The 27,391-nt window shown below is 39.6% G+C and overlaps 1 protein-coding gene across 5 annotated transcripts in view; it reads left to right on the forward strand.

Annotated features, from left to right (window-relative positions):
* The window catches only part of LOC105251450 (mucin-5AC), a 283,388-nt gene extending 256,210 nt beyond the window's left edge, over window positions 1–27,178 (forward strand). For 3 of the 5 annotated variants that reach the window (XM_025412184.1, XM_025412185.1, XM_025412183.1), the window contains 12 exons: window positions 7,716–7,788; window positions 8,116–8,156; window positions 9,821–9,979; window positions 10,722–11,989; window positions 12,075–12,235; window positions 12,469–12,740; window positions 14,450–14,690; window positions 19,592–19,786; window positions 20,483–20,632; window positions 21,020–21,288; window positions 23,298–23,515; window positions 24,091–27,178. In XM_025412184.1, the coding sequence (XP_025267969.1) occupies window positions 7,716–7,788; window positions 8,116–8,156; window positions 9,821–9,979; window positions 10,722–11,989; window positions 12,075–12,235; window positions 12,469–12,740; window positions 14,450–14,690; window positions 19,592–19,786; window positions 20,483–20,632; window positions 21,020–21,288; window positions 23,298–23,515; window positions 24,091–24,366 (3,323 nt within the window). In that variant the 3' untranslated portion in view covers window positions 24,367–27,178. The remainder of the gene's footprint in view (window positions 1–7,715; window positions 7,789–8,115; window positions 8,157–9,820; window positions 9,980–10,721; window positions 11,990–12,074; window positions 12,236–12,468; window positions 12,741–14,449; window positions 14,691–19,591; window positions 19,787–20,482; window positions 20,633–21,019; window positions 21,289–23,297; window positions 23,516–24,090) is intronic. The other 2 variants (XM_025412181.1, XM_025412182.1) reach the window with 2 other exon arrangements.
* Window positions 27,179–27,391: the final 213 nt, after the last annotated feature.

Here is a 27,391-nt window from a genome sequence, read left to right on the forward strand (position 1 = left end):
AAAGGCATTTTCGACTCTCTCGCTTACGCCGTTCCTCGCCTTCTCTCAATCTCTCTCTCTTTCTCTTTCTCTCTCACTTTCTCTGTCTTGCTCTCTATAAAGTTAGGGGAGTTAGGGCAGCACGGAAAATCAATAATTACGAAGCGAGGGGTGATGACTCAAATGCTGAAATCAAGGTCTCTTCGAGCAAAATTATTCTCCCGTATCCTATGATATAGGCATTCTATCTTTATCCCTGTCGTTGCTTCTCTCTTCTTCTTCTTTCTTATCCAGCTGTTGTTGTATCTCTTTTCGATTTTACGAAACACATCGCGTATTTAAGAAAGTAAGCTTCCAATTAGCAGGAATAGTACTTTGTAAAGTAACAGCATCTTAATCGCGTTCAAATATTGTCGATCATTTTTCATGGGGCAAGCGTTAATGAAATTATTTTTCCTTCCATGGTTTGACGCATTAATATACACGATAAAAGAGATGAACGCAATCTTTTTTTCGAGAAGAATCAAAAAGCTATCTTCACGCACTGTAGATGCGCCATGGTGTGACAGGTGGAGGCTCGAGTGCATTCCAGGGTCTTAGGGCAGCGAAGACACGACGTGTCTAGTCGGGGAAATTTGGGGTTGATACCACGTCATACGTATAAGCCGCAGCTGTCAGCGGCTGGAAACGTGACTAGCATCCCAGCCGCTCCAAGCCACCTTATTACCACCCTGCGCCTGGCTGCCTGTCCTCATTATCCCCTTAACGTTTTCTCCGACCGATGGCTGCGAAGATGATCGCTTTCAAGAATTCAATCTTCCGCGTTTGATTTCTCGTCTGCCGCAAATTAAGCGAATTAATATTAACGATTAAAAAAAACATTATAAATTATTATTATTTCCAAAGAAATTTTTCAAGTTAAATAGGCCGATAGGCATTAAAGTAACAACAATTTGCTTGTTGCGAAATCTCAGATAAGACTACGACATGATAAATGGGTCCGATTAAACGCGTACTTATCAGCGTGACAGCAATACAACCGTACTATAGTCGGTCAAGCGAGGGGCGGTTTTAATCGAAAATCCGTCTCTTTTTCTCTTCCTATCTATCTTTCATTCTATCCCTTTCTCTCTCGCCGCCGAGAGTTGCTCTTGATCTCTTCGATTTAGCGTGACGATCGCGTGCGCCCTTTTTTTTATTCGCCAGGCGCGCACATGCAGGCGCGTAAGAGCGTGTTGACACGCCATAAAACCGCTATCGGGAAATCCGTCGGCCGCAAAAACCACCCTTTCCGCGTCGAGAAAGACCGGCCGCGCGCGCGACCGGGGTCGAGCCGGCTAATAAAAAAATAAACTGCCCTGTAACTCAATTTTACGCTGCCTTTGCGACCGCACGCATAAAAAGGACCTTTACTCGCGCGCGAGGGCTCTACCCTCCCTTTAAGGGCGCCGCGCGCCTCCGTGTGTAAATACCTACTTTGTGATTGTTCCTCGCGCTGTTCTCTCTTTTTTTAGAACCTCCGACTTTTCCTTATCCAGCATGCGATTCAATACAGGGAAGCCACTGGGAGGCTATTACATGCATCGACTATTCTATATGGTTGAGAATGTGTAGCTTCATACATATTGGTTTTACCCGAGATTCTTATATCGCAATCTTGTACGGTTGAATTTGTTACACATATTATGTTGTACCGAGTTATACTCATCGCATGCTACAAAATAAGTATTTACTTTTGCTACTAATTAAAATTCATTTTAAAATATAGCGCTGTTTTGTCGAAAATTTAACGTCCAAATAATGCTCTCAAGAGAAAATGCGGTATCATGTTAATGGCATTTAGTATATCCGCATTTTCAAGTTCGCCTCATGACACGCGATTTACCGATTTTTTTTTCATTCTTTAAAAATAAACTTGAAGAAATTGAATCATGCAATTAATGCAAACGAAAAGATACGATTCTAAGTATTGCAGAGAAATTAATTGTTTAAATTCAGACGAGTTTCATTTAAACCTGTATAATATATTGCGCATTGAATTTTAATTATATTTATTACGTTCTAGTATCTTTACTTTTTTCTGTCAAAATAATGATCATTGACTGATCATCAACAAAGATAAAGTGTGGAAAATACGAAAATTTCGATTTCAATTAAATAACGTGCAAATAAATTCAATTTATAATCTAAAGCAATCAAATTTAGACATTATTATCAATGTACACTTCTACTGTGGAATTAATTTGGCTTGCTCGAATATTCATCCGTTGCACGCGCATACTCAATTGCGTTGATTAACGACTTTTGACAGCGAATTAATAATTAGCAAGCAGCGGGCGCTCAATTCTCTCCGATTATCTTGACGACGACGATGATTTTTCGCAGTCGAACGAAAGTCTCGGCGCGTGTCGCGTAGGCTGACCGAATGAAACAATCCCGGTGTTTATATACACGTCTACCCCTTCCGCGGACCCTCACGTGAAATGGCTACAAAATAACACAATTACAACGCGACCACGGGCTCACCCTCGGTGACCGACGCTCGTCCTCGTTCTCACCCCTTGATTCCGCTCTTTTCCCTTTTCCCTCTGACTCTCGCTGCTCCATTACAACATGCTGTAGGGAAAAAGAAACCAAAAGAGAGGGACTGAGGTAGAGAGAACAGGAGGATAAGATTTAAGGGAAAAAGATAGAAATAGATAAATATAAAGAGAGAGGAAGAAAATGGCGAAAGAGAGTGAGAAAAGATAAGAGAAAAATAAGGGTGAAGGCAGGTCTGACCGACTCGTTACAAGTCTATTCAGACATCCGGAAAGAACAGCGCGTGCCGGTATTCATTTTGTTGACCGGAACCATTATCTGCCCCTTCGTTCGTTTTTTCTCTCTCATTCTCTCTATTTCTCTCTTTCTCTCTCTCTCTCTTTTTCTATCTCTTTTTTTCTCTCGTTCTTTCTTTTCATCCCCGAGTTTAGCCACCGACGTGGCCGTTTTAAAACCTTACGGCTAATTTATTAATCCTACAAGGGCAACCGCTCGCCCTCAGTTATCCGGTGAACCTTTTTTACCCGGCGCTAATTAAAAACCAGGAAGCTTCAGCGATCCTTCCTCAAAATAAAAATAACACCGATTTTCTCTATCACGAATTTTCTAATATTCGTAACGTATTATTCTGACATTTATTACGTATTTTCCATATATCATAACGATATTTCTTTTTATTCGAATAAAAATTGAGCACATTTCAACTTTAATCTTTGGCAAACTTTTTAATTTTGAAACAAAATTAAGCCGTCTAGTTTCTTTTCGTAGAATTACGCTGTTTCAAACAGTGTGTCCTGACAGTGTGTCCCATCGTTCAACTTCGAAACTTGGAGAGCATCGTGGTCCGCAAATAAAGCATGCCGCTAATGACGTCACGTATCGTAATCCAATTTATAGGGAGGGCGATGCCATCCGCGCCTTAAGAAAAAGGCGAACATCTAAGTAGGGATCGACTTTCTTTCCTTCCGTCGGTTCTCGCTCTCCTGAAACGCGAAATGACGACCTGATGAAGTTTCTCGGCGTCACGGCGCTCGATTGGAGAGCCCCAACGTAGTTGCTAGGGGATCAGGCCCGGGCGAAGGATTAGTACACGACAAAGTTTATAAAAGTGCGCTCACTTCAAGAGAACTCCCGTCAACTAACCTAAAGCTGGCCACCCCTTAAGGGGCTCCTCCGGAATCTCTTTCCGAACCCTCCAACACACGTGACAAACTTACCTATGTTCCGTCGCGACCATGATGTACTTGCGATGATTGCGACACTGAAGTAGCGAGATCTGTGCTCTTTAACAGACGAATCGGTAGAAAATTTTAGTTACGCAATCTAGAAATAAAAAATTATTACGATAAATTATTATGCAAAGATATATTATATATTCCTTTCTGCTATATATATGTATTTAAAAATATTTATTATTACTACCTCTCTCTCTCTCTTTCTTTTGCTCTGATATTGCATAATTATAAAAAATTAGATATTTGGTAAAATAATTTACAAAATTTTGTAAAAATTATATATAAATCTAGTAATTATAAACAAATAGTACTTTTTTAAATAGATATTTTTTATGGATGTTTAAAGTTACAGCTATATGTGAATGGAATTTACAATAGTATTAGTTAATATAGCTTTCAGAGCCGATCATACAGTCTGATTTTAAGGATTGGGTAGGAACCTTTAGTCGCATTTATCCTTCACGATTGAAATAAAGAGAACCTTGCCGAAGGGGCTCATATTAACCGATTGGTACTTCTCGGCTACCTGCAGTGTACTAGAAACCTGTAATTGTCTGGTCACGCGAGGTCGCCCCGGGAATACGAACGCGATCATACGTGACGTGCGCTATACCTACCATTATAATACAGCTAGTGCACGACAGATGTTACAATTGGTCGTTTGGGCATACTCGTCTAGCACCAATAGTTTGCAGTTTCGTATCTCTGTTGTAAGCATACAAAGTGGACTAGCTCTAAAAAAAATTTAGAAATTATCGACACAAATTATCGGTTGATGCAGACGTCTGCAATATAGCACACAAGGATCATACATCTTTAAATAAATCATAATGAAACCATGACGAAGTATCGTGCTGTCTGCAAAGACTCATTTACGTCTATAAATATTTGCAATTCGTAACAAATAGAAATCTACTTGTTATAAAGAATATAGATATATTCTTCTAGATATCCTTCTTTTATTCGATCGTGTGTAATATTGATAAACGATGTATAATATAAAAAAAGTGTATTAATAAATAGATATAGGAGAAACGAAATATCATGTAGCGAAACTTTTTCCCGATCGCTAAAACTTTCGTTCTGTTACACGAGAATGAGGTATCTATCTCTTCTTTGTTTCGCGGACAGTTGTAGGCCGGCCACATACCCCGTGCTAATCCCGAAGGCTTAGTCACGGGACAGAGAAATCCCAGAGGCTATTCACAAATGCGTAACTCGTGCGACGAGATCCGAGCTGACCACACGCGAGGCCATTTCTCCCCTTCTGGACCGTCCTTTCAACTTTCACTTGGGGCCTCTCGCCAGGATTGGGGAAACTCATTCTGAAAAATGCTATTAAATAACATGCACGCTCGAGGAAACTGTACAAATTTTTTGAAACTTCTTTCCGAAATATCTGAAAGATTGTTATAGACAAATAAATTGAGAGAGAGAAAGAGAGAGAAAGTACAATTTATCATAAATTATTTTTACATTAGAAAAAAATATAATCTTGCACGAGTAATATTATATTTTATTTTATATATGTACACTGTATACGTAATATTTTCATACAACCTATATTTATTTCTCTTTACTTTACACTCATTTAATTGATAATTCATCATCAAAAAAGAACATAATCTAAATAGAAAAATTTAAAAGTCTTTAAAATCGATTGGGTTAATGAGTTTCCTCATCTTACGCGTAAATTTTATGTGAGGCATCTCTTTTAAATATATATTTTACGAAAAACATATCTACAGTAATGAAAAAAAAATTATTATTATTTGCTTCTGCAGGCTTCAGTAAAATCATGAAATAATTAATTTATCATGAAATTTATCATGAAATAATTAATCTATTTTTTTAACATAAATAAATTTGTACGTGAATTAATAAAGAGATAAAGTTATTATAAAATAAATTTCAATATGAAATAAAATAGAGATGTGATATTTTTCGTTACACTGGCTCGCAGAGTCCTTCGCCCTGACTGTTCAACGTTCCCTGTGAAGGATAAGAGGTATACGTGATATATTGGCAAACGGGGAGTAAGCTGTATGCTGGTTCGATGTGCAGAATGAAACTACGCGACGATATCGAACACGTCGGCTGTCAGCCATTCAATAGTTAATTTCCATTCAACAGCACGCGTTGCTAACAGTATACAACATGCAAGCATACCCAAGAGAGAGAAGAAAAATACACATTATTTTTCATATATTTTCCAATTCATATTTTTTCTCCTATATTCTTTCGAAATTATATAATAATATTAAGATTTATTATTAGTGCGCGCACGCCCATGTTTTCTATATATTATTTAGTTCCATGTAACATTAGTGAACATAATTATTATTACAAAAAGACATTTGCGGACCCGAGTGAAAGAACACTGTAACAATATAAAATTACATGAGTCTAATCACTCCGCTATCAGCAAACATAGATTAGAATCCGGACACGATTTCGATTGGTCGAAACCGAATATCTTGCACAATGAAAAGTACGTTCGCAAAAGAGAGATAGCTGAAATGTTCTTTATCAAGAGATCTAAAAATCTAATCAACTTACAGACTGACACAGATAACTTGAATAATATTTACGACAAAATTATTAAGATCACTTAGTACCGTTTTTCTTCCTGTTATGTTTAGTTTATTGACGAAGTCTCACATGGACGCATCAGCTTCTCTCAAATTTGAATTTAATTAAATAACGTTTTTTGTATTATGTGATTACGTGTTTTACATGTTCACCAGTTATGGTGCCTTTTGATTATTATTACATCGGTAAAAATCTTTTACACTTTAATTCTCTGTGCGTTGCTATGTAATCAAACCGTTAATTTATGTATTTATAAATCTTTTTTAGTGTATACTTGATAAGGACCACAACCACATGGTCGAAACGTCGTAATAAACTAATAATTTTTTGGCTAGTTTGGTCGACTACAGTTTTTCTATTGATCCTTTGATTACTCGACTAGCGACATTAAATTATTTACAATTATAATTATTATTCTTTCAAAAATCGATTTAAAAAGATATAATATTTTGACATGAATTTTTATACGATAATTAATTAATATTGACAATGGAATCTGTTAATTATACACTAATCTTTTTATAAATTAATATTACTGAGAGAAAAAGATTTTTTTACAACATAATATGCTTATTGTTTATGAGAAAGCGTTTTAGGAACATAGTGGATAAAGATTATTATGAAATGAACATGAAGATTTCATAAAATTGTCATTTAGCGGTAATATCTCCGCTTAAAGTATCATACGTGTATTCAGGAAAAGTGGATTGCGCGCATATTCTCGTGTCAATTGGTTGCGAGTGCAAGATTATGAAACCAAATGCAATAATAACACATTAAGCGCATTAAGCCGCATTCCGACCGACACGTTTTTGCCGCGAATAACACTCGTCGACAGTGTAACTATCCAATTTATTCAGAATTACAGTCCGCTTGTGTGAGGTTCATAAATTTCGATACAGAAATAACGCGATGCAGGGATAGTGTGATGTCGTGCGCTTGGTATTATTATAGTATATAATTAATATTGGAATGCAATGAGTTCAAAGCGGAAAAATAGCCTTCCTATTCTATTTTCGGAACATATATTTGACTTAAGATTTGCAAGAATTGTTTGTGACAGCTAATAATACTCAAATAAATTTGTATTCTCTATTTTTTGCGTACAAAATATGTATATATCTCTTTTGGATTTATAAATCTGAAATTGTTCTGAAATTATAATTCGCAGTTTTTTGTAAAGTGACAATCTCTATAATGATGCCCATATATTTTTGGATAAAATTTAATCAGCTTAAGTCGGAGCAGAGCTATCTCACAAGCTTATAATCGCCAAGCTCGACTAAAAACTAGCGTATCTCATGAATATCCGAAGTAGCACTTAATAGACTAACATCTGGCTCTACGTGGCGGTTTGATTTGTTACAGAGGGCAACAAGTGCCCGACCCCAGGCTGTACGGGGCAGGGTCACGTGACCGGACTCTACTCTCACCACCGCAGGTAAGCAATTATCGGTAATTAACCTGCGCTCCGCGCTCAGCCACGGCCGATTACTCACCTACGCGGTTTTACGGGAGAATCGAGCGGGGCGTCACATAGAGGCTGATATCAATAAGCCAATTTGTGATGCATATGTCAAGTTCTGTGCAACGTTAAAATATTAAATTATTTGCATGCGTGTATGTCAAATGTTCCATATTTAATAAAAAAAATAAAGCAATTTTATGCCCACGATTTAAACGTGTGTGTTGCACATAATCTTTAGGAAAAGAATCGAATAGCTAAAATATTAAATCTTATTAATTAATTTTTTCTATGTACTTACAGCCTTTCTGGATGTCCACAAAAGGATAAGTTAACTCCGGAAAGTAAGTGCATCTCTCTTCTTAAATTACTTCTTATTGTAGCTGTATAGTGCATCTTCTTTTTGCGAGAGTGTCTTTTTCTCACAACGAGGCGAGGAAGTGAAGAGTGAATCATCGGTGAAAATCATTTTAAATTATTCGATTAAATAATCTCTAGTCATCGCATAACTGAAAAAAAATAATTTCGAAATTAGTTCAAAAATTTTCAAATATAACTCTGGTAAACATCTTTGCATTTTCCAAGCATTTTTTAAATAATGTTAGTAAAAGTCTAATACTTTTATACTTCACAAATTAATTATTTATAAATTTTTATCATAACTGCGTGGACTATAAGAAAAAATTTTAAAATTACGCTTTTCGTGAGGCAATTATTTAGTTTTGCTTTTTCTTCAAACCATTTCCAATTAGCCTCATCCATAAAAGATCATTGTTCTCCGCGGCTTCCTCGCCTCATTAAACGCAACAAAAAAAGTATCTTCGATACACGAGATCAAATTAGAAGGAGAAAATGGATATTTTCCAGCGATGAGCGCGGTGCACGCGTCGCGTATGCGTGTGTGCGTGTGCGTATGTGTATTCTGTCTGTTGTATTCTTTGCGCTTTTCATTTTGCGGGGTAGAGAGCTTTATTTATTGCGTTCCTTTCTGTTTCAATTTATCATTCTGTTTCGTAGTTCATTATAGTAGAGTATTATCACCACACTCGAGAACTTGATTATATTGGTCGTGGCCTATATGAACTCTCTGGAGAACTCGAGACACGGGCGGCGCGCGACGAGCCGGTGTGCGCGCACACGCCGGACATTTCACACGGAGGACGCTTGTGCGATTGAGTATAATTACGCAACGATCGGTGGGATGATCGATGTAGCAGTTTCCGCACCGGCGGATCCCGACAATTAACGACAAATCAAGTCGTTGCGCAGAGGATACGACGTGGCCCATCTGCATAACATTGTGTACATACGTGTAACAATTGTACAATTTTTATTTCCACCTGTGGTAAGCTTGTCCCGATTCCTTCATCGAGAACGTTGAATCTTCTCCGAGGCATCGACAGAATCAAGTGCGTTCGCTTGCGTCACGGATGGATAAACGCTCTCATCGACGTTGCACACTCCCTCACACAGATTGCAAGTTGTTGTGTTATAATTTTCTATCGATTAATTCATTGTCTTTACTTGTGTTTTTCTCTCTACCCGCTCGGTATACTTGATTGTAACTGTTACACGTTAACTTGCGTTTCACACGTGGTGTGCGACGCCGTGTACTTTGCCTCTTATCGTTTTCTGACCTCTTTTCGTTTCTCGTCTTGTTTCTCTTTCACAACGTGTACTACATACGTGTACCACATACTTCCTCTCTACTCTCTCTCTATTGAAACTCTTCCATTCCGCTCACTCGTGAATCGAGGGATGTAAAGTACGTCACGTTCAGAGATTCCATCTTTCTCTCGTGAAATTTTCTCGTCTCTCTTGGGAAACGTATGGTGCGCAACAGAGATAATTATACTCAATGCATAAAGAGACAGCTCGTCTTATGAACACATACACCACCTGCCGCGTGCGTGTGCGCCGCGTCTCTCTCTCTAATTGTGTATACGTAACGCGTGAACGTGCCAAGACGTCATCTGTAATTACGCCACGTGTCTCTGGGTTCTCGCAGTTCTGGCGATGCATGAGACTATATTGAAATGCCCGACGCCTGGTTGCAACGGCCGCGGTCATGTCAGCTCTAATCGGAACACGCACAGAAGTCTGTCCGGATGTCCCATCGCCGCGGCCAATAAACAGGCCGCACGCGAGGCCCGACAAAAGGCTCAAGGTAAGAATGGTATAGGAACTCGTCGTGCGTGTCCAGGATGCGACGTACATGAGAATCCACGCCGTTCCATCCGACGAGATTAACGCTTAAATGCCGGAGACAGGATAGAGACTGTAATCTTGCGCGTAAGGCACGCATCTCGTGCTTCGCAGTTCGTTGCGCTTGTGTCTTGATTGCTCCGGCTGATGTAATTGCGAGAATAATCGCTACCATGTGTTTTCCACGCGAATTTATTCGACATAATTGCATTTATTAGGAAAACATTATTAATATATATGCAACTTATTTACATTTATTTTTTTAATAAGCATCTTAGCTTTATGTAGATTTTGATTTGATTCGTTTGGATATAGATTAAAGAGATATAACGCCTTATAATACAATTTTTAAATCTCTCTTACTATTTTGTATAAACATATAATATAAATTTAATTATTAAATATCAATAATCAAATATACAAAAAAAATTTTATAAATATTACACGTAGATAAAATAATTGATAATATAAAAAGAGTTACTAACAATAAGACTATTATTGGGTTATTATTTGCTTGGATTGAGCGATTAAAATATTTCACACAATCACATAGCTGCATGCTTATTAGTGAGCATTATACAATGCTTCTGTAGGAAAAAAATATAATGCTTATTATTATTTTATATCCTTTATACACTAATTCATGAAATCTGTCATTTTGTGCAACTAACTATGGAACTAAGTACATTAATTTCTCGCGATAGTGCCAGGGATACCTCCAGAGTACATCAGCACGAATCTATTACCGCCATCAATGGACACAAAGAGTTATTCGCAGTACGGCTCCGCAACGCAAGACACGAAGCCCGTACTTAGTAGTTTGACCTACGATTATTATTCAACGACGAAGAACACCGGTATCAATGTGAAGCCTCCGAAAACGCCGGAGGACAATAATACACCGCGTCCCGCGAAAGTACCCAAGACGGAGAATATGACTCTGAGCAGCAGTTGTTGCAATACATTATCCATGAGGAACCAAAACACGGGTGAGCTGCTAGTCCCGAAGACGGAGGACGCCACGTCATGTAGAGTAAACTCACCCCCGCCACCACCACCCCCCGCAGTACGACAGACGTACGATTCTTACATGAGTCAAGACTCGAATTCCTCGTCCATGTCGTCCATGGACGCGATGGGCACGAGACCATCCATAGGAGCGACGATTCATCATCCCAGCCAGCATCCGACGCATCATGTCCTACCCATGCAGCCGGTCGCCTATCCAATGTCGATGGTAGAGGACACTAGAATGAGTCACCAAATGTCTCAAAGATCTCCTTACGAACCCACCGCCATGATGGCCGCGGCGGCGGCCGCGGCGGCTGCTGCAACCACCACGGAAGAGCTCTATCATCATAGATCTGCCGAACACGCGAGGGCGTATATGCATCCCGGGGCGAGCAATATAGCGCGGCCAGTTGTAACGTATTCCAATGATATAGCAGCTGGTAGAGGCTACGAGAACGCAGTGGTCACCGCAGCTAATCATCGACCCTATGATCCCGGTACCACCGCGACTTACGAGAGATACGATACGCAATCGTGCGCGCCTATCCCGTCTCAACAGCAGCAGCAGCAACAGCAGCAGCAGCAGCAACAACAACAACAGCAGCAGCTTCACTCGAGAGCGAATATGTATTACCTGGGTCAAACCGGTATGACACCCGAGGAGCAGGAGCGGGTTTACCATCAAGAAGCCGCGGCGGCCGCGCAACAGCATCAGATGGCGATGGCGGCCGCCACGGCGGCCGGGATGATCAAGACTGAAGATGGTAATTTGTTCGAAATCGTCTCTGCAAACATTGAAGATTCATCTGTAACTAAACGTTGCGTCTCCGTGGATGTTGCAGTGAAATGCGTTACGGTTGCGCAGATACAGCAGATGCAGAAACCTGGCGGGCCGCCAACTTCACCTGGAGGATCGGTGATGGATCTCTCTACCTCCAGCGTCACCTCTACTAGTCCGCAGGTCAGTCGATAGTGGATGTGCGCTAGAAATAAAGAAATCTATCGCGACAGATTTTTGCATTCATTAATGACGATTTAATTTACAGGCGCCTCCTTACGGTTCAAACAGTCTCAGTCCGCAATACGGAGGAGGACAAACGGTGGGCAGTAGTCCTCAAGCTGCAGCGAGTCCCCACTTGACGGCTAGTCCACAAGTTCCTAGTCCTCAGGGTCAGACTCTCGATCTTAGCGTCAATAGACTTCATAGGTATCGTCATCAATCTTTAATATTAATATCATAAATAATAATAAAACTTTGAAGTCTCCGAAAATATTTTAAAATATTCCTGTTTTCTTTTACCAGATACTTTTCTAAATCAAATATTTCTGTTTTTTTAATATTTCTAAATTATATAAAATGTTTAAGAAAATTTTAAAAATCATGTTTCTTACATATATAATACTAGCAAAATAAGGGAAATATATTTACTTCTACTGCAGCGGTGCCCCGAGTCCGCAGTATTCCACCGGCCACGGAGAAGCCGTCGCGGTTCCAGTAGGGCCGGGTTTCCCCGCGCCACGACCGATCGAAGAGCAGACCGAGCCCGTTGATTTCTCAACTGCGAACGAGCCGGTCAATTTCAGCGGGGGTCCGGGGATCAGGCCTGTACCCGGGTTTCCGCCGCCTGGAGTGCACGTCACGGCGTATAGTCGCGAAAGCACGCCCGACAGCGGGGGTTCCCACTACATAGATGCCTACCGAGATCCCACTGGTGAGTTATCATCGTTTATCCGCGGATAATCCGCTTTCCGAAGACACTTTATGACCCGCGACTGCTCTCTCTTTGCGGTCACATTCAATAATATGCGATTTATTTTGAGAAATGATAAAAATCCGTAACTTTTGCGATATTTTTCTAAGATATATTTTTCGCTCGTTGAAATGGCTAAACTATCGTAGCAATTTCTGTTTCAAAGTAACGTGAAATTTGAAAAAGCTTCTTTTTGCAATATTTCCTCAAGAGAAGCATTACGTGTTCGTAGGAAATGCATAATCTTTGATTACATTTTTACGTATAATTATGCATAATGTTAAACTATAATTCGCTTCGAGAATTCAGCGACGAATACGAACAGCCGTACAATGTCCAGCGAAAATGAAATAGGGCAAAAAAAAACAAACATACGCAGGAAGGGCGCGACAGCGTGTCCTTAACACTATAAATTTTAGTCAGCGCATACGGCAGGAGATACACGCGAAGCGTTAATGTGTCCTTACACGGGCGTCGTGTAACGTCAGGCGATAGCAGCGGCGACGAGGAGGAGGTTACCGTGGATGAGGGATTCGGAAGAGAACAAAGAGCCCGACGCCCCCGGGGGTCGGCAAGGGTGGCGAGGGACGAAGATGGGGGTGAGGGACGATACGCGGTTACAACCGTCGAATAAAAATTCACCAGAACAGTACATGACTGCCATAATAGGCACCTATGGCCGAACTCTCATTTTCCTCGGTCTCTCTGTGCCTTGGCATTCCAAACCCGCGGTCCATTCTGCCCCTCTCATCTCTTCCTCCTTCTCTCTCCCTCTGATCATCCCCCCGTTTTCTCCATTTCTCTCTCTCTCTCTTTCTCCCCGTCCTACGGCCTGAATGTGCACCGTGCGCACCCCTTCCCGTCGAACCACCCCCTGTGACGGTACACGGCCATTGTTAATTATCAATATTTCGCGTACACGTAGCGGCGGCAAAAGTCCGGCGCGGCCGATATTGTGCGGACTCTGACGCTGGGGAGTAGTTATTGAAATTGAAACATTCGAGCACACACAGCTCCGTGTTCCCCGGCCTCGACGCATACACGTGCGTGTCCGCGCGACGTTGCGCGCGCGCACAGTCGGCCTTCCGTCCGTCGGCTATTTGCACTGTGTGCTCTCTCAACAAAATGAATTCTTGCCAGTAAATAAACGTGTAGATTTTACAACAGTTAATCAAGCAGCGGGCTGCTCCTGTAGCGCGCTTGTGTTAGCGCTATTTCCGTGGCTCCCGTTCGAGCGCGATTACATGGCACGCATGAACGTATTTAAACCAAGTGTCCCAAAAATCGTACGCTTTCTCTATATCATAAGAATCAAACTTATATTTTTAGTTTGTAATAATACCCTTGATCATTATTGTTATATTAATTTTTGAGTTACGTTATAATAATTGATAGAAGAATTAATAATACTTTATAGATTGATTTTAATATTTAAAATAAGCATTGAACATAGAAGAAATAAAGAGTATTAATTAAAATTGTTTTAATCAAAATAATTGACTCGAAAATTATTGAAAAATGTGTTAAGTTTTGAAATTCTATAAAACAATGTAATGTAAGAACTTGATAGACAATTCATTTTACAGCAAGATATTTAGTACTTGTCATCTAATTACTTTTAAGAAATTATTACTTTTATTACTTTACTTATATAATTTCTTGTATACTAGGTTACGGACCAATGAGTCCTCATCCAGGCTACGGGATGACCGGCGTTCAACCCGAATATCCCGGAAACACGTACACTCCCTATCCTACTGCAGGTTACAATTGCGGTGGAACTTACCCGGGTGGTCCAGTGACTTCCGGTTATCAGATTCCAGCGGGTTATACTCCGGCACCCTGCTACAGCATGCCACCCCCACAGCACACGGTTGGACCCCTTGATAAACCATCCGGCAAGGATGACAGGTAGGATATTTTTTTCTCTCCTTTGGGTGGAATAATTATGAGCAATATTTGTCCGATTTATAACTGTTATTTTCGTCCTGTAAATATAATTTTGTATTCGTTAAATCGAAAAAAACATCGGAAATAATTTTAAATTAACTGAGGTCACAGAATATAGAGTTTTATTTAAAAATATTTTTACTCGGTAGATCTCGATTAAAAATACTATAAATTGATTGACATTCTCACCGCATATTTAACATTTCACGCAACTCTTTGATTATAAGCTTATGCTTAGATTGAATTTATATATATATTTGACATTTATTTTAATATAAATCTTAAGAATAATATAAGAAAGTTGACCTATCATTAGGTAATCATTTTTTAAATGATAAATATGAGATGAGAATACAAACATTTATAGCATAAAGTAGCATTTAGAGAATACGTCCACTCGTCGTACAGGCGAGCATCGCGAGTTCTCGCCTTGATATTTACTTGCCTTGCGGAAAGGATCGCACGAATCCTTCGCGATAGATTCGTGGCCGAAACTCGAAAAGGCGTGGAGGCGGTGGCGGCGGCGGCTAACATCAGCGGCGGAGGGCGAGAGGAAAAGGGGGCAAAACTCTCGCGCATACCCACCTCCATTTTGTTAATTAAAGTAATTACTCTTCGTACCAAAAGTGCCAACCTTATTCTAATTGACGTGAAGCTCGGCGCGGTATGGAGAAGGCGCGGTTGGGCGTATAAGAAGAGAATGAGGATGAGGCTTGAGTGGAAAACGTGCGCGCGCGCGCGCGGACTCGGGGGCCGAAAGGGGTTGAGAGAGCGTGGAGGCGAGGCAGGATAAGGTTAAAATGAGAGGTGGGGTATAATCAGTTGCCACCGCACTGGATTATGGACCGAGACCCTGCATCGTCTCCCGCCGTGGGTTAGAACCCCTGGAACACTTCCTCGGCTACCTCGAGGCAAAGTTGCTCTCGTCCCTTTTGTAACTTTACCGCGGTCCAAAATTCGATACGTCGCGTTTCGTAGATCTCACGAATGTCTCCTCGATGGACAAAAGTGCGAAAATTACGAATCTTTATTCTGTCAATAGTTAAAAAATATTTATTATTAGTAACTTACTTTTATTTGCATCAGAGTATCGTAAATCATTATATATAATAGTCAAAAGAAAAATTACTTTTTCCTCAGATTTATTTCATTATAACAAATTTTTTAAATCGTTTGACAAGAGAGGAAGAAATCTATCTATCCCTCTTTTGATTATAATATATCTCATATTTTTTAATTGTCTTAAAAATTAAATGATTTAGTAATTTTACTTTTGTGTAATACTACTTATACAATTTTATTCCATTTTATGATATAGAAGTTTTCATAATATCCGTTTCTTAATAATAATGACAAACACACATCTAATGAAATATGCTCATATTTGTCCTGTTACGCGCAATTTGGAATTTTATGAAATAAAAAGTACATTCAATCATTTCACGATATTAATCTTTCCACGTCTGTCCTCCAATCGTTGGCTGCATCTTTATTGAAACTATATAACGTAGAACACGTTACCGCCAGCTGTAACCTCGGTAAAACCAATCTATATCCGAACTTCAACTTTATTAATGGTGGCGGGCAATATAACTACGGCCCTTCATGTCCTAACTATATTATCGGTATTCTCTCTCAAACATTTATTAGTATACCTTGATTCAGATCGATGGCCTAAATATATGAAAACATTAAATACGTAAGCTAGATGTCATGAAAAGATCAAAAAATCTTTATCTTTCTCGAAATAAAATCTTTTTAAACTTACATTTAATTTAAAAAATATTCAAAACTCTATTCGTCAAAATAGAAGCGATTAAATTTTTGAAGATTGATTTTAGCGTGATCATTCGTATATATTTTTATATTAACGTACCAAATATTACGTTCCGTTTAAAGCCACAAAATTCTATAAAAAAACTAGTTATATAAATTACCTTTTTTGTGGCAAAAAATATTAAAATGTAGAAAAATATTTGCGAAAAAGATTAAATGTAGAAAAATATTTCAAAAAGCAATTTATAAAATATTTCCCTCACACACATGTATTATATTTCGATTGTAAAGTATTTGAAATATAAATTTAATCGCAATCACACAATTAGATTCAACGTTCAAGACGAAGATTGCAAAAACGCGAAAATAGATAAATAGTCCGACAACGTACCAGTGAATTGCACTTAAGTCCGCATCCGTCGGCTTTCGGTTGCCCGGCAATATCGCGGCCACTCGAGGGCCATCGAGATTTCCGAGGCTTTCTCATAGCCGATGGGGATGATTTGCCCATCTACGAGACTGCGATGAGACCGGAAACAAGAACGAGACGCCCACCCTTCGTTTCAGACCTGCTGATATTCCTTCGGCTTGCTCCTCCGCTTCCTCTTTCGCCTTCTCTCTTGCCCCTTTTCATTCGCTTCTCGACATTTTTTCATATCATATCATACACCGATCTTCCACTCGCGCTTGAAAAGTTACGAAACGCGATATTAGTTTGCGCTAATTTTTTACTATAGACAATTCGTATTTGCGTTTATATAAGAAAGCGATTTATGGAATCGCTCAGAATGCTCGGATATTGAATTATGTTAGATCTGCTCGAGCGCTTGCAAGTTATATTTAATCGCTGTATAAATTAGTAGCATTAATAAAAGAAAGAAATAGACCGGCAGAAAGAAATTTATACTCACCGTGTTAGCTCTCGCGCTCGAGCAGCAACAATTAGAGAATTATCGATGATTCGGCACTTAGTTAGGGGATCTCGATTTGACGATTAATGTTATTCGATGCAGTATGAATGTGAGGAGGTACTCGTTGAATTTCGCACCTCGTCCCACCCCTCGTGGTCGCGATGGCAAGGAGCTGATACAGTGTCCCACGTCGTCCTGTGATGGCATGGGTCATGTTTCAGGGAACTACGCTACCCACAGAAGGCAAGGCATCGACATTTACACCAAGACTTTGACGTGAACGCTCGATTATGTATATATCGATATGGCGATGCAGCACGCACGCACGCACGCTACAGACACGCACACGCATCTATACATCTATACGTACAGATAATTAAAAAATTTAATTAAATTTATATCTGAGTTTACTGGTTTTCTTTGATTCAGCAAGGGACCCTTAATCAACGTTTTTATTTTAAAACAGTAGATGTCCTGAAACAAACACACACACACACACACACACACACACACACACATATATATATATATATATATACATACATATACGCAACTATATATATAAATACAAATGACATCAAGTAAATTTGCGAATTACATTTACATGGATGGTTCTTGCATCGATGCATATTGATGGTCCGTGGCGTAGTTGCTTCTTAAGTGTATTGCGATACGAAATATACATCTAGAAATTCTATCTTCTTCTAGTTGAACGGTTGAGTTGTACACTTGTTCGATATTATGTTGCTACATATATCTATATTTAACATACGTGTGAATATCTCCAGTGGTATCATAGCTCTATCTTGCATATAAGTATATACGATATATAGTCTTTATTTTTCTCTATTACACAATTCACCTCTCTTTCTCTTTCCTCCTCATTTTATTCTCCTACGTATCTACGTTACATTATGCGATACCAAAAGTGTGTAGATGAGCCTCGTAATTGAATGAACTCTCTTTCTTTTTCTCCTCGCTGTTTTTACCCGACCCCTACGAAAAGGGATGGCAAAATCAAAGTCCGGCATTGCGAAGAAATCGGCATTGTGAAAGATCGACCTGCTTTCGATCGCGAGACTCATTCGCTTTCGTGCGCATACGTAGTGATTAATCAAACCGACTAAGCCGTCCGTTGAAAGCCGCTTTCGCCAGCCTCGTGTGGGCAGCTTCGTAGCGAACTGTTGCCGATGACCATGTCATAGCAGAACCGTAACGATCAAAGGTACCACGAAGCGATGTGACGCATTTCGTGCAAAGTCAATTGGCAATTGGCGAGTTTCATTGGGGTCAGGTGTGAGTGTGCTCCCCGCTCTCCCTTTCGATGTTCTTAGAGTAAGACCGATCTTGGATCAGTGCGAGTCCGAAGCGCGATTGATCTTACGAGCGACACCTCATGAGTGATCCAACTGGAACACGGCGTTGCCATTTGCATGCTATCAACACGATCCGCCCCCATCATCGATCATAATCCGCGCGACATTCGAGGGCGTCCTCGGAGAGCGTAAGACTCGGAGCTTCGATCGAGATCGATAATCGAACAATGCGAGTCTTAAGTCTCCCTTTCCCTGAATGTCTTCGTTCGAACTGGACGCAAGGCAAGTCGTCCGAAACTGAATCGTATTGAAACCAGTGCTGATTCGCTGCACTGATCTCGGTGAGCCAACGTCTCTCTTGACGCTTCACAATGATATATATAAACATATATACACGTATTTTTTATAGATCATAGCGATGATTAATTATTAATAGCAATATATTAAACCGGTATGTTGTATCACTCGTATGATACGTAACCGATTCCGATCGCTTCAGCGAACGAGATGTTCGTTACTCATCGAGATCTAATTGCCGAGACGTGTTTGATCGTCTTCAAGTTCAACAGCTTAGATCATCATCAAGTGAGTACTCACGACATCGTGGCAACGTCGCGTAAATTGCATGCGATGTGTTGCTGAAACGATGGTTGGACGTTTCTGAGGTGTGCGTTCGTGAACCGAAGCCATGAGGATTAGCGCGTTGCAAAACTTTATAATAACTGTAACATTATGTAATTATAGTAGTAATCGAATTTTCGAAATGGTAATTTTTTGTGAATCCTCAAAACATGCAGCGCGCGATCTTCATGGGGTTTTTGCAACGCGTTAAAATAGAAGACTCTTCTTTCCTTTACAGCCTCTCTGGATGTCCACGAGCCGATCGCTCGCAAATCCAGGCGCATTCCCAGGAGCTCAAGTGTCCTACACCAGGATGCGATGGTTCTGGACATGTCACGGGAAATTACTCGTCGCACAGAAGTTTATCCGGCTGTCCACGAGCCAACAAGCCGAAGAGTAAGCCTCGAGATGGTCAAGATTCTGAACCCTTGAGGTCAGTTGGTGCGAATTTTAATTATACATTCTCCATTGTACTTTTTTTTTTCTGGGCAACTAACACGAATCAACTATGTTTTCCATTTTTCCTATTAAGAGATATCCTGAATCATACAAGATCCTTCTTAATTGTGTTGGTTTTTAATGAGCGATACTAATTGAATAACCAAAAAAATATGTCGTCGATATCTTCTTAATTATATTATACAAAATCAATATCTCAAAATATATTTGGCGAATCAAAATTAAATTTTTTATCAGTTTATTTTTAATTCTTGAGAAATTATTCCGAGATTTTTTATTATCACGAGATTTTTTTTCTTTATTATTCTTGTAATATTAAAAAAAGCGTGATAAATTAAATGACAAACATAAATTAATATGATAAAGGCGTGAGTTTCGAAAAGAGCGAGGGCTATCGCGAGCTCGATATAGGATTTGGTTCACGATGCGATTACATCTCGCAAGTTCTGCAATTTGAGGGTGCGGTAGTAATCGCGATCTCAATTTGCGTTTTCGTCGCGTTCGCACGTTGCACGTAGCAACTAACGCAGGTATCTTCTCGACCGCATTGCACGTACCGGGAGGCTGTCGCTTTAGACCGGGAAAAGGGGAAATCCCGTTCCCTTCTAACCGCATCCTAACTCCTTCTCCCCACACTTCGCGCAAAGGCGAAGACGCTGACTAATAACAGGCGGTTTCCGCTCGTTTCACGCTCGCTCTGTGCGGATGGATTATGTGGTGTTGGTGACGTTGGTGGTGTTGGCATTTTGGACTACAGATGTCCAATCCCGGGTTGCGACGGGTCCGGCCATGCCACCGGCAAATTCTTGTCGCACCGCAGGTAAGGCTCGCAGGAACGTTTCACGTTAGCGTGAATCTTGTCGTAGGATAATCGCACGCAATCCTTCTGACAATTAAACTTGTCTAGTTACGATAGTTATGATTGAATACTTTTGTTAACGTTATTTTTTACGTATATTGTCAATTTATATATTCAAGTTTCAATCGTAGCTTATTAAAGGCATCGATCTATATTCGATAAATATCAATTAAATCAATATAAATTAAATTATATGCATATATCTTATGAAATAAAACGATCGTGGTTATCATTCGCATTTGTTACATTATTCAATCTTGGTAACACATAATTGAATTTAACAATCTGTCTAATGTTTATCTATACATATTACGTGTAATCATTATACATTTTATATCTTTATTGCAGTGCATCTGGATGCCCAATCGCAAATAGGAATAAGATGCGAGTACTGGAATCCGGTGGTACGGTTGAGCAACACAAGGCGGCCGTAGCTGCCGCAACGGCCATGAAATTTGAAGGTGTCAATTGCCCCACACCCGGATGCGATGGACTCGGTCACATAAACGGATCTTTCCATAGCCATAGGTCCTTGTCGGGCTGCCCGATAGCCAGCCACGCCGTGAAGAAACCAAAACCAGAGGATAATATGAGCATGTACAGCAGAGGAATCACCGGTGAGGATCGAGTTGCCTCTGATGATGACGCCACCGGTTGTCGATACTTAACGATCGAAGAATAAAATTGTCAGAATACGCTGTGCGTGAGACCAATCGTATTACGAGAAATTTAATCGAACTTTAATCAAAGAGCGTTCGTAAGCTCTCTCTTCTCATGCGCAGCTGCCAAAATTTGAAACCGCGAAGATGCGCATTTTCTTATCAACGCGCGATAGAAAGAGAAAATGTTATAGAGTAGATAAGGCAGTTTAAATTCGCTCTGTTCTTTTCTATATGCTTGCGCTCGTTCAGGGTTAATCGTCTCGTTAACATTCACTTTTATTTCAAAGTTGTAGAAGAAAATGACACCGCTATCGCTGTGTAAAGAAAGTAACATCGCTACCGCTTTCCGTAGATTGATTGACGTCTGGACGAGCGCGATGCTAAAACATACGGAATTATGTATCTTTCTTTGTAAACTTGTGCATATCTAACCTTGTACTTGATCCCGTGCTATGCCATACTCTGCTCTTCACGCAATGATGTGCTGTCATACCAATGAGGGTCCTTTTTCCTCATCCTTCCGTTTTTCTTGACCATCAAAAGAAAAAAAAATTCGTTCCCTTTTATTTTTTTTTTTTCTCTTTAAATATTACTTTCCCGTTTCGACCTCTTTTTTATTCTCAATAATAAATGTTTCTGGTTTTCGAATAAAATATCGCGACTGATTAGATATAACAAATAAATAAAGAAGAAATAATTTATGAAAAAATGAAGAAAATAGAAAGATAGGGAGCACTAGAATCGCGAATATAACGGCGTTAATTTACGTCTCATTTTTTTTCCTTCCTTTCTCGATTCGGTCCCGCGCAGGAACCTCTTCCTTCGTTATGTACAAGACATGTAAAATCAAAAACAACCTATGTCTTAATGATGAAAAATAATATATTCTGATTTATTCTGGGATCAGCTCCTTTCATGTTGAGCTTGGAGCACGGTTACTTTTGAAGGTAAGGGACTGACGTATTCGCCACTTGTTTCCTATGTGTTTTCGGTGTTACATACAGAATCCACACACCAGTATGTTTACTTTTACGAGATGACGTCCGAGTGTTGGCAATATTTGTAAAAATGTATATACCTCTCTGGCACAATAAATAATTATAAGCTTCTATCTCTCGTCCATCCGCAATAAAATAAATATCAACGCCAGCACTCGGTGTCTTCTATATTTTTTTTTTCTTCTATCTGGTATGATGGCACCTCACGCTAATTCCCAAAACACCCCGACATTGTCCCGATCATCCCACGGCACTCCTGTCAGGTTCGTGCGTCTCTTACCGAGTCGGAGCACACGCTTGATCGAACGAGTCTCAAAATGTCTCTCGCTTTTCTGCCGAGATGCGTATATCACTTTGGCACGAACCGTAAGCAGAAGAAACCGTACCGTCCCATTATCTCAAGACAAGCTACATTGCAGTGACTTGGGCCGAGCGAAGTGAAAGGGTGGAAAATATGTATAGCGGATTTTTCGGCCACTTTATTCCGATCTAAGATCGCAATTTTCACAAATCGCATCGCCTAAGTCGCTGCCTGAATTGATCCTTGACATAATGTAAATGCTCGCTACATCTCCACATGTATCGCGTAAAAATCCCGCAGATCTATTCGAAATTTTTCAATCTGATGCTTCTTAATCGTCATTGTTTAAAACAAAAAAAAAATAAGGAACGCCAAAATGCTTCTATCTAAATACGTAGAGTTATACGAGCTTTCGTCGAATTAGGGGATTCGAATCGTGCCGGTTTCCAGTAGTTTTCCCAACTGTTGAGCCCGACAGGGCTGTTACGTGTGTTATCGCATTGTGATGATGTTTCCGCGAGACTAAAGAGATCAAATAGAGATGTAATAAGTCGTCTGCTTAACCGTGGGAAAATAACTTTTTGGAAACCGGGAAATACGATTCGTTTTCGATCGTAACGTGACGGGCACCTTATCAAACTGGACCCTGTCTGTCCTGTCCTCAGGGTTGGAAGCCGGTGGTCCGGCTCACGGGGGTGCGGTAGGCACGGGTCAGGGTAACTCGAGCGGTAGCGGGACCGCCGGTGCCGGGGGCGAGGATCTCTACACACTGGAGGCTGAGATCACGGAGCTCCAGAGAGAGAACGCCCGGGTCGAATCGCAAGTCTTGCGCTTGCGCTCGGATATTACCGCCATGGAGAATCAGCTCAAACACGGTGATAAGGTCAGTCTTTGCTCAGTCGGCAGCGTACCGTGTGTCGAATAGATACCTGACAAATTATTAAATGTAAAAAATAGATATTGTTTAAATATTTGTATATTGATTGATTGATCGTCAATTAATTCGCAATCATCGCGCTCATGCCATCATATCTTTCCTAAAGTTTAATTATACTACATATTATGCAATTATTACTTATTATAATATTATTATAACAATATAATTATGCATTAATGAAATGTTTCTTTTCAGAAATCATCTCTGTTTTGTTTATAAAATGATATGTTGTGATATGTTCTATTAACCATATGTTGATATCACATATCTGAAATAATTTGCGGTCAATCAATCAATTTCACGTGACGTATGTTACAGAAAAAATTTTTGCATTTTTAACTAACGAGTTTACTGTAAATTTTTCAAATGCAAATACTTTTACTGCATCTATATCAAAGAAATAATCTACTATAAATTACTTGTCAGTCTCGTTAGTAAGTACGGTTTCTTCGAAACCGCGCGTTTTCGCAGACGCTATCATGCGTGCGCTCTGGCATATGATAAATACATTTTGTTTGCAGGAAACGTCATCGATAAGCCAACGCAACAATAATCTGACCGAATACTATCAGTCGCTGCGCGACAACATGATCACCCTGCTGGAGCAAGTGCGAATACCGAACGCCCCGGGCGGGCCGCAAGAGAAGATAGGCCACGAGAACTTCGACAGTTACCTGACGAAGCTACAGACTCTGTGCACCGCCGACGGCTACTGCGCCGACGAGAGCAACCGGCCGATTTACGAGACGGTGAAGACCGCATTGCAGGACTTCACGGTTCTGCCGACACCCATCTGAGACCATCCTTAAAGACCGACGATCAGATACTGAACGTCGCTCGGAACTCGCGCGAAGAAACCGATTCGACGACGGTACCCTTCGTGACGATACTCTTCGTGGGGATCGCAGTCATTCCTTCCTCCCGTTCACACCGGATGCGAATGAACGATGCCCAGCAGCCCTTTCCCTTCCCACCCGAAGGAAAAACTGCGTCGATGACTGAGCTCCGCGGATCGGCCTACGGACTTGGGAGAAACCCGACTTCGTGATGCGCGATTCTTATCCGGACGCTGAGAAATCTGCCAGCGTGCGTCATACATCGTCTGCGTGAATTCCGGACTATGACGTCATGCGACGTCAACCGCGATCACGTGTGACGTAGGTGAAAGTCGTCGTGGCCGGTCGAACATGATCGACCGGCGTATCGTATGGGGCTGTTAACGCTAGTAAAAAAAAAAAAAAAAAACGCTACAATAACGGCATCTAAATCGGATAAGAGCTCCACGAGCGTTCATCCGAGCTAAGCTTAACGGACTATTATTACGGGGGCGACGTTGCTCATATAGCGCGATATCTTTTGTACATAATGAATCTGCGTCAAGAATCACACGGCGGCCGCTACCGCCACGCATATGTACATACACACAACGGGAGAAATGCATTTATATATTATTCGACAGGTTGGTGGTTATATTGCTCTAAGTCGTGTAAAAAAAAATGATTAATTTAGCTGTATATCGGACTCTTGCTACACACTTATCGCTGTGTAACTGTGTTATTACCGTTTAAGCGATCAGCGCGCGATTTACGAGGACCGGTTCACGGTCCACCAATGACGCTTTTGCTGAACCCTGAAGATTACTTATAAATCAATTTATCGGCTAACTATTTACCAGCTAGTCACACTATTATTATTATTATTATTATCATTATTATTATTATCATTATTATTATTATTCTCATTAATACTACTACTATTATTACTACTACTGTAACTGTTACAACCAGCTGGATCGTTTTTAGCGACTAATCCAATCGTCATTATCGCTACCACTACTCTTACTACTGTTAATAAAGTATAGTCACGAGTGTATACCAACGTATTTATATAATATTAACGAGTCTACGAGAGAAATGTGCGACGCGTTGTCCATATAGGCTGTACATAGTCACAGAGATATACAATTACTATAAGAACAAGAATCGCTGGCGATAATGAGCTGCGATTTCAGAGGGACGACGAGAAAAACAGAGGGAAAGAGATGTTCGCGAGGTCGTGCGTGGCTTCTTCATCAACAGATGTCAATCCTAAATATTGTCGAATTTATGGCTGTCCGAGGTGGATGATCGAGCCTCGATCGTTTTGCCAAAGAGGCAAAGAAGGATCGAGCTTCGCGTTCCTTCAGTATACAATGCGACCAATTCGGTCGGAGAATATTCGTTCGTACGTGCAATAATTTCCGAATGCGTCGCATTCTCTCCTGTATATTCGCGGTTACTTACATACGTCGTGTACATTTGCATCGGCGCATTAATTGTTATTGTTTCGTTAATCTATTTCTGTTCCTGTTTATTATATATGTTTGTTTTGCTATTGAAACGAGAAATGCGGGGAAATTACAAGAATTTGTAAATATATCGAAAATTCTTCGCTTTGAGTCATACGAGTCACCGCTTCTCGTTCAAACTGCATTAAAATAATTTTATTATTATTATTGTTATTATTATGGTATAAGTCAGAAACATCTCCGTTTTGTCGCTGGTTGACTTTTTACACCTAGGTGTAAATCGATCGACATAAATGCAGAAAAATTTTAATACCATTAACAGTACAATGCATAAAAAATGAAGAACATGATTATAGATTCCTTGAAAGAAATATAAATATAAAAAAGTATCTGTTAATGGTGTGCTTGCGAATTATTAAAAGATCTACCACATGTATTTATTAATAATCAACATCAGTTGTCCTGCGGAGGACAAGTGCTCCCTATCAATATATCATAACATATCTCAGATATATTTTTAATATTTATTTCTTACACATTCTTATTTCCTTTCACTAAACTCATCATCATAAAATAGCAGACATGTCGATCGAATAATCAATGATTGCTGACATAAAACTATATTATGTTAAAATTATATTACGTTCGCTATACAATTATAGATGATGTATATAAAAAAGAGAAGCAGTTACGAAAGATTAATTAATTGTTTGTCTGAGAGGCTAATGAGATGGGGAAAGCAAGAAGGAGTAAATATACTTTAACCAAACCACCGTGTAGTGAGAGTAATAACAAATTAAAGATAGTCGATCGACAAGTACGAATAATCTTGACGTTATAATTATTCTTGTCATTATCATTGTCGTTATAATTACCATTGTCATTATTATCATCAAGCAATTTTTTTATTTCGCGTTAGCATAATTGGCAAGTAGGAAGGAGGGAGCGAGAATGAGAAAAAAAACAGATAATCAACAATCAACACTTATTACATTTTAACTATCTTACCTCTTGTTCCGTTCTAATACGAGTAATATATTGTGCAATATTTATTATTGAATCGTCATTATCATCTACTAGTCCCGATCATTAATGCTATTATTATTATTTCTGTTATTATATAATATTATTGTTTTATTACTATTATTATGATTGCTATTATTATGATTACAACTTATTGTCACTACTCTCATTATGTTTCTGTTACTATTTCAATTATAATTGTTGCCGTTAATGAAAATCTACAAGTATATAAGTTCAATAACATGCTTTAAGTAAGTATAAATGTTACTCCGATTGAATAAAGGGTATTTATCGATGAATATTGATCATTTCTCCCTCATATATTCCTTGCATATACATAAAAAATATACGTTTTCTGTGCATTTGATAATAAAATGCTTGAAAATAAAATATTACGCGAAAAAATAATATGCAAAGAAAATGAAAGTTTAATAAAAACACAATAACTTTATCAATATACTTTACAAAACGCATACTTTATATTTGCATTATTAAAGTATGTAAAATAGTAA

The sequence above is a fragment of the Camponotus floridanus genome, unplaced genomic scaffold (genome assembly GCF_003227725.1).
Source record: "Camponotus floridanus strain SB8 unplaced genomic scaffold, Cflo_v7.5 scaffold49, whole genome shotgun sequence".
NCBI lineage: Eukaryota > Metazoa > Arthropoda > Insecta > Hymenoptera > Formicidae > Camponotus > Camponotus floridanus.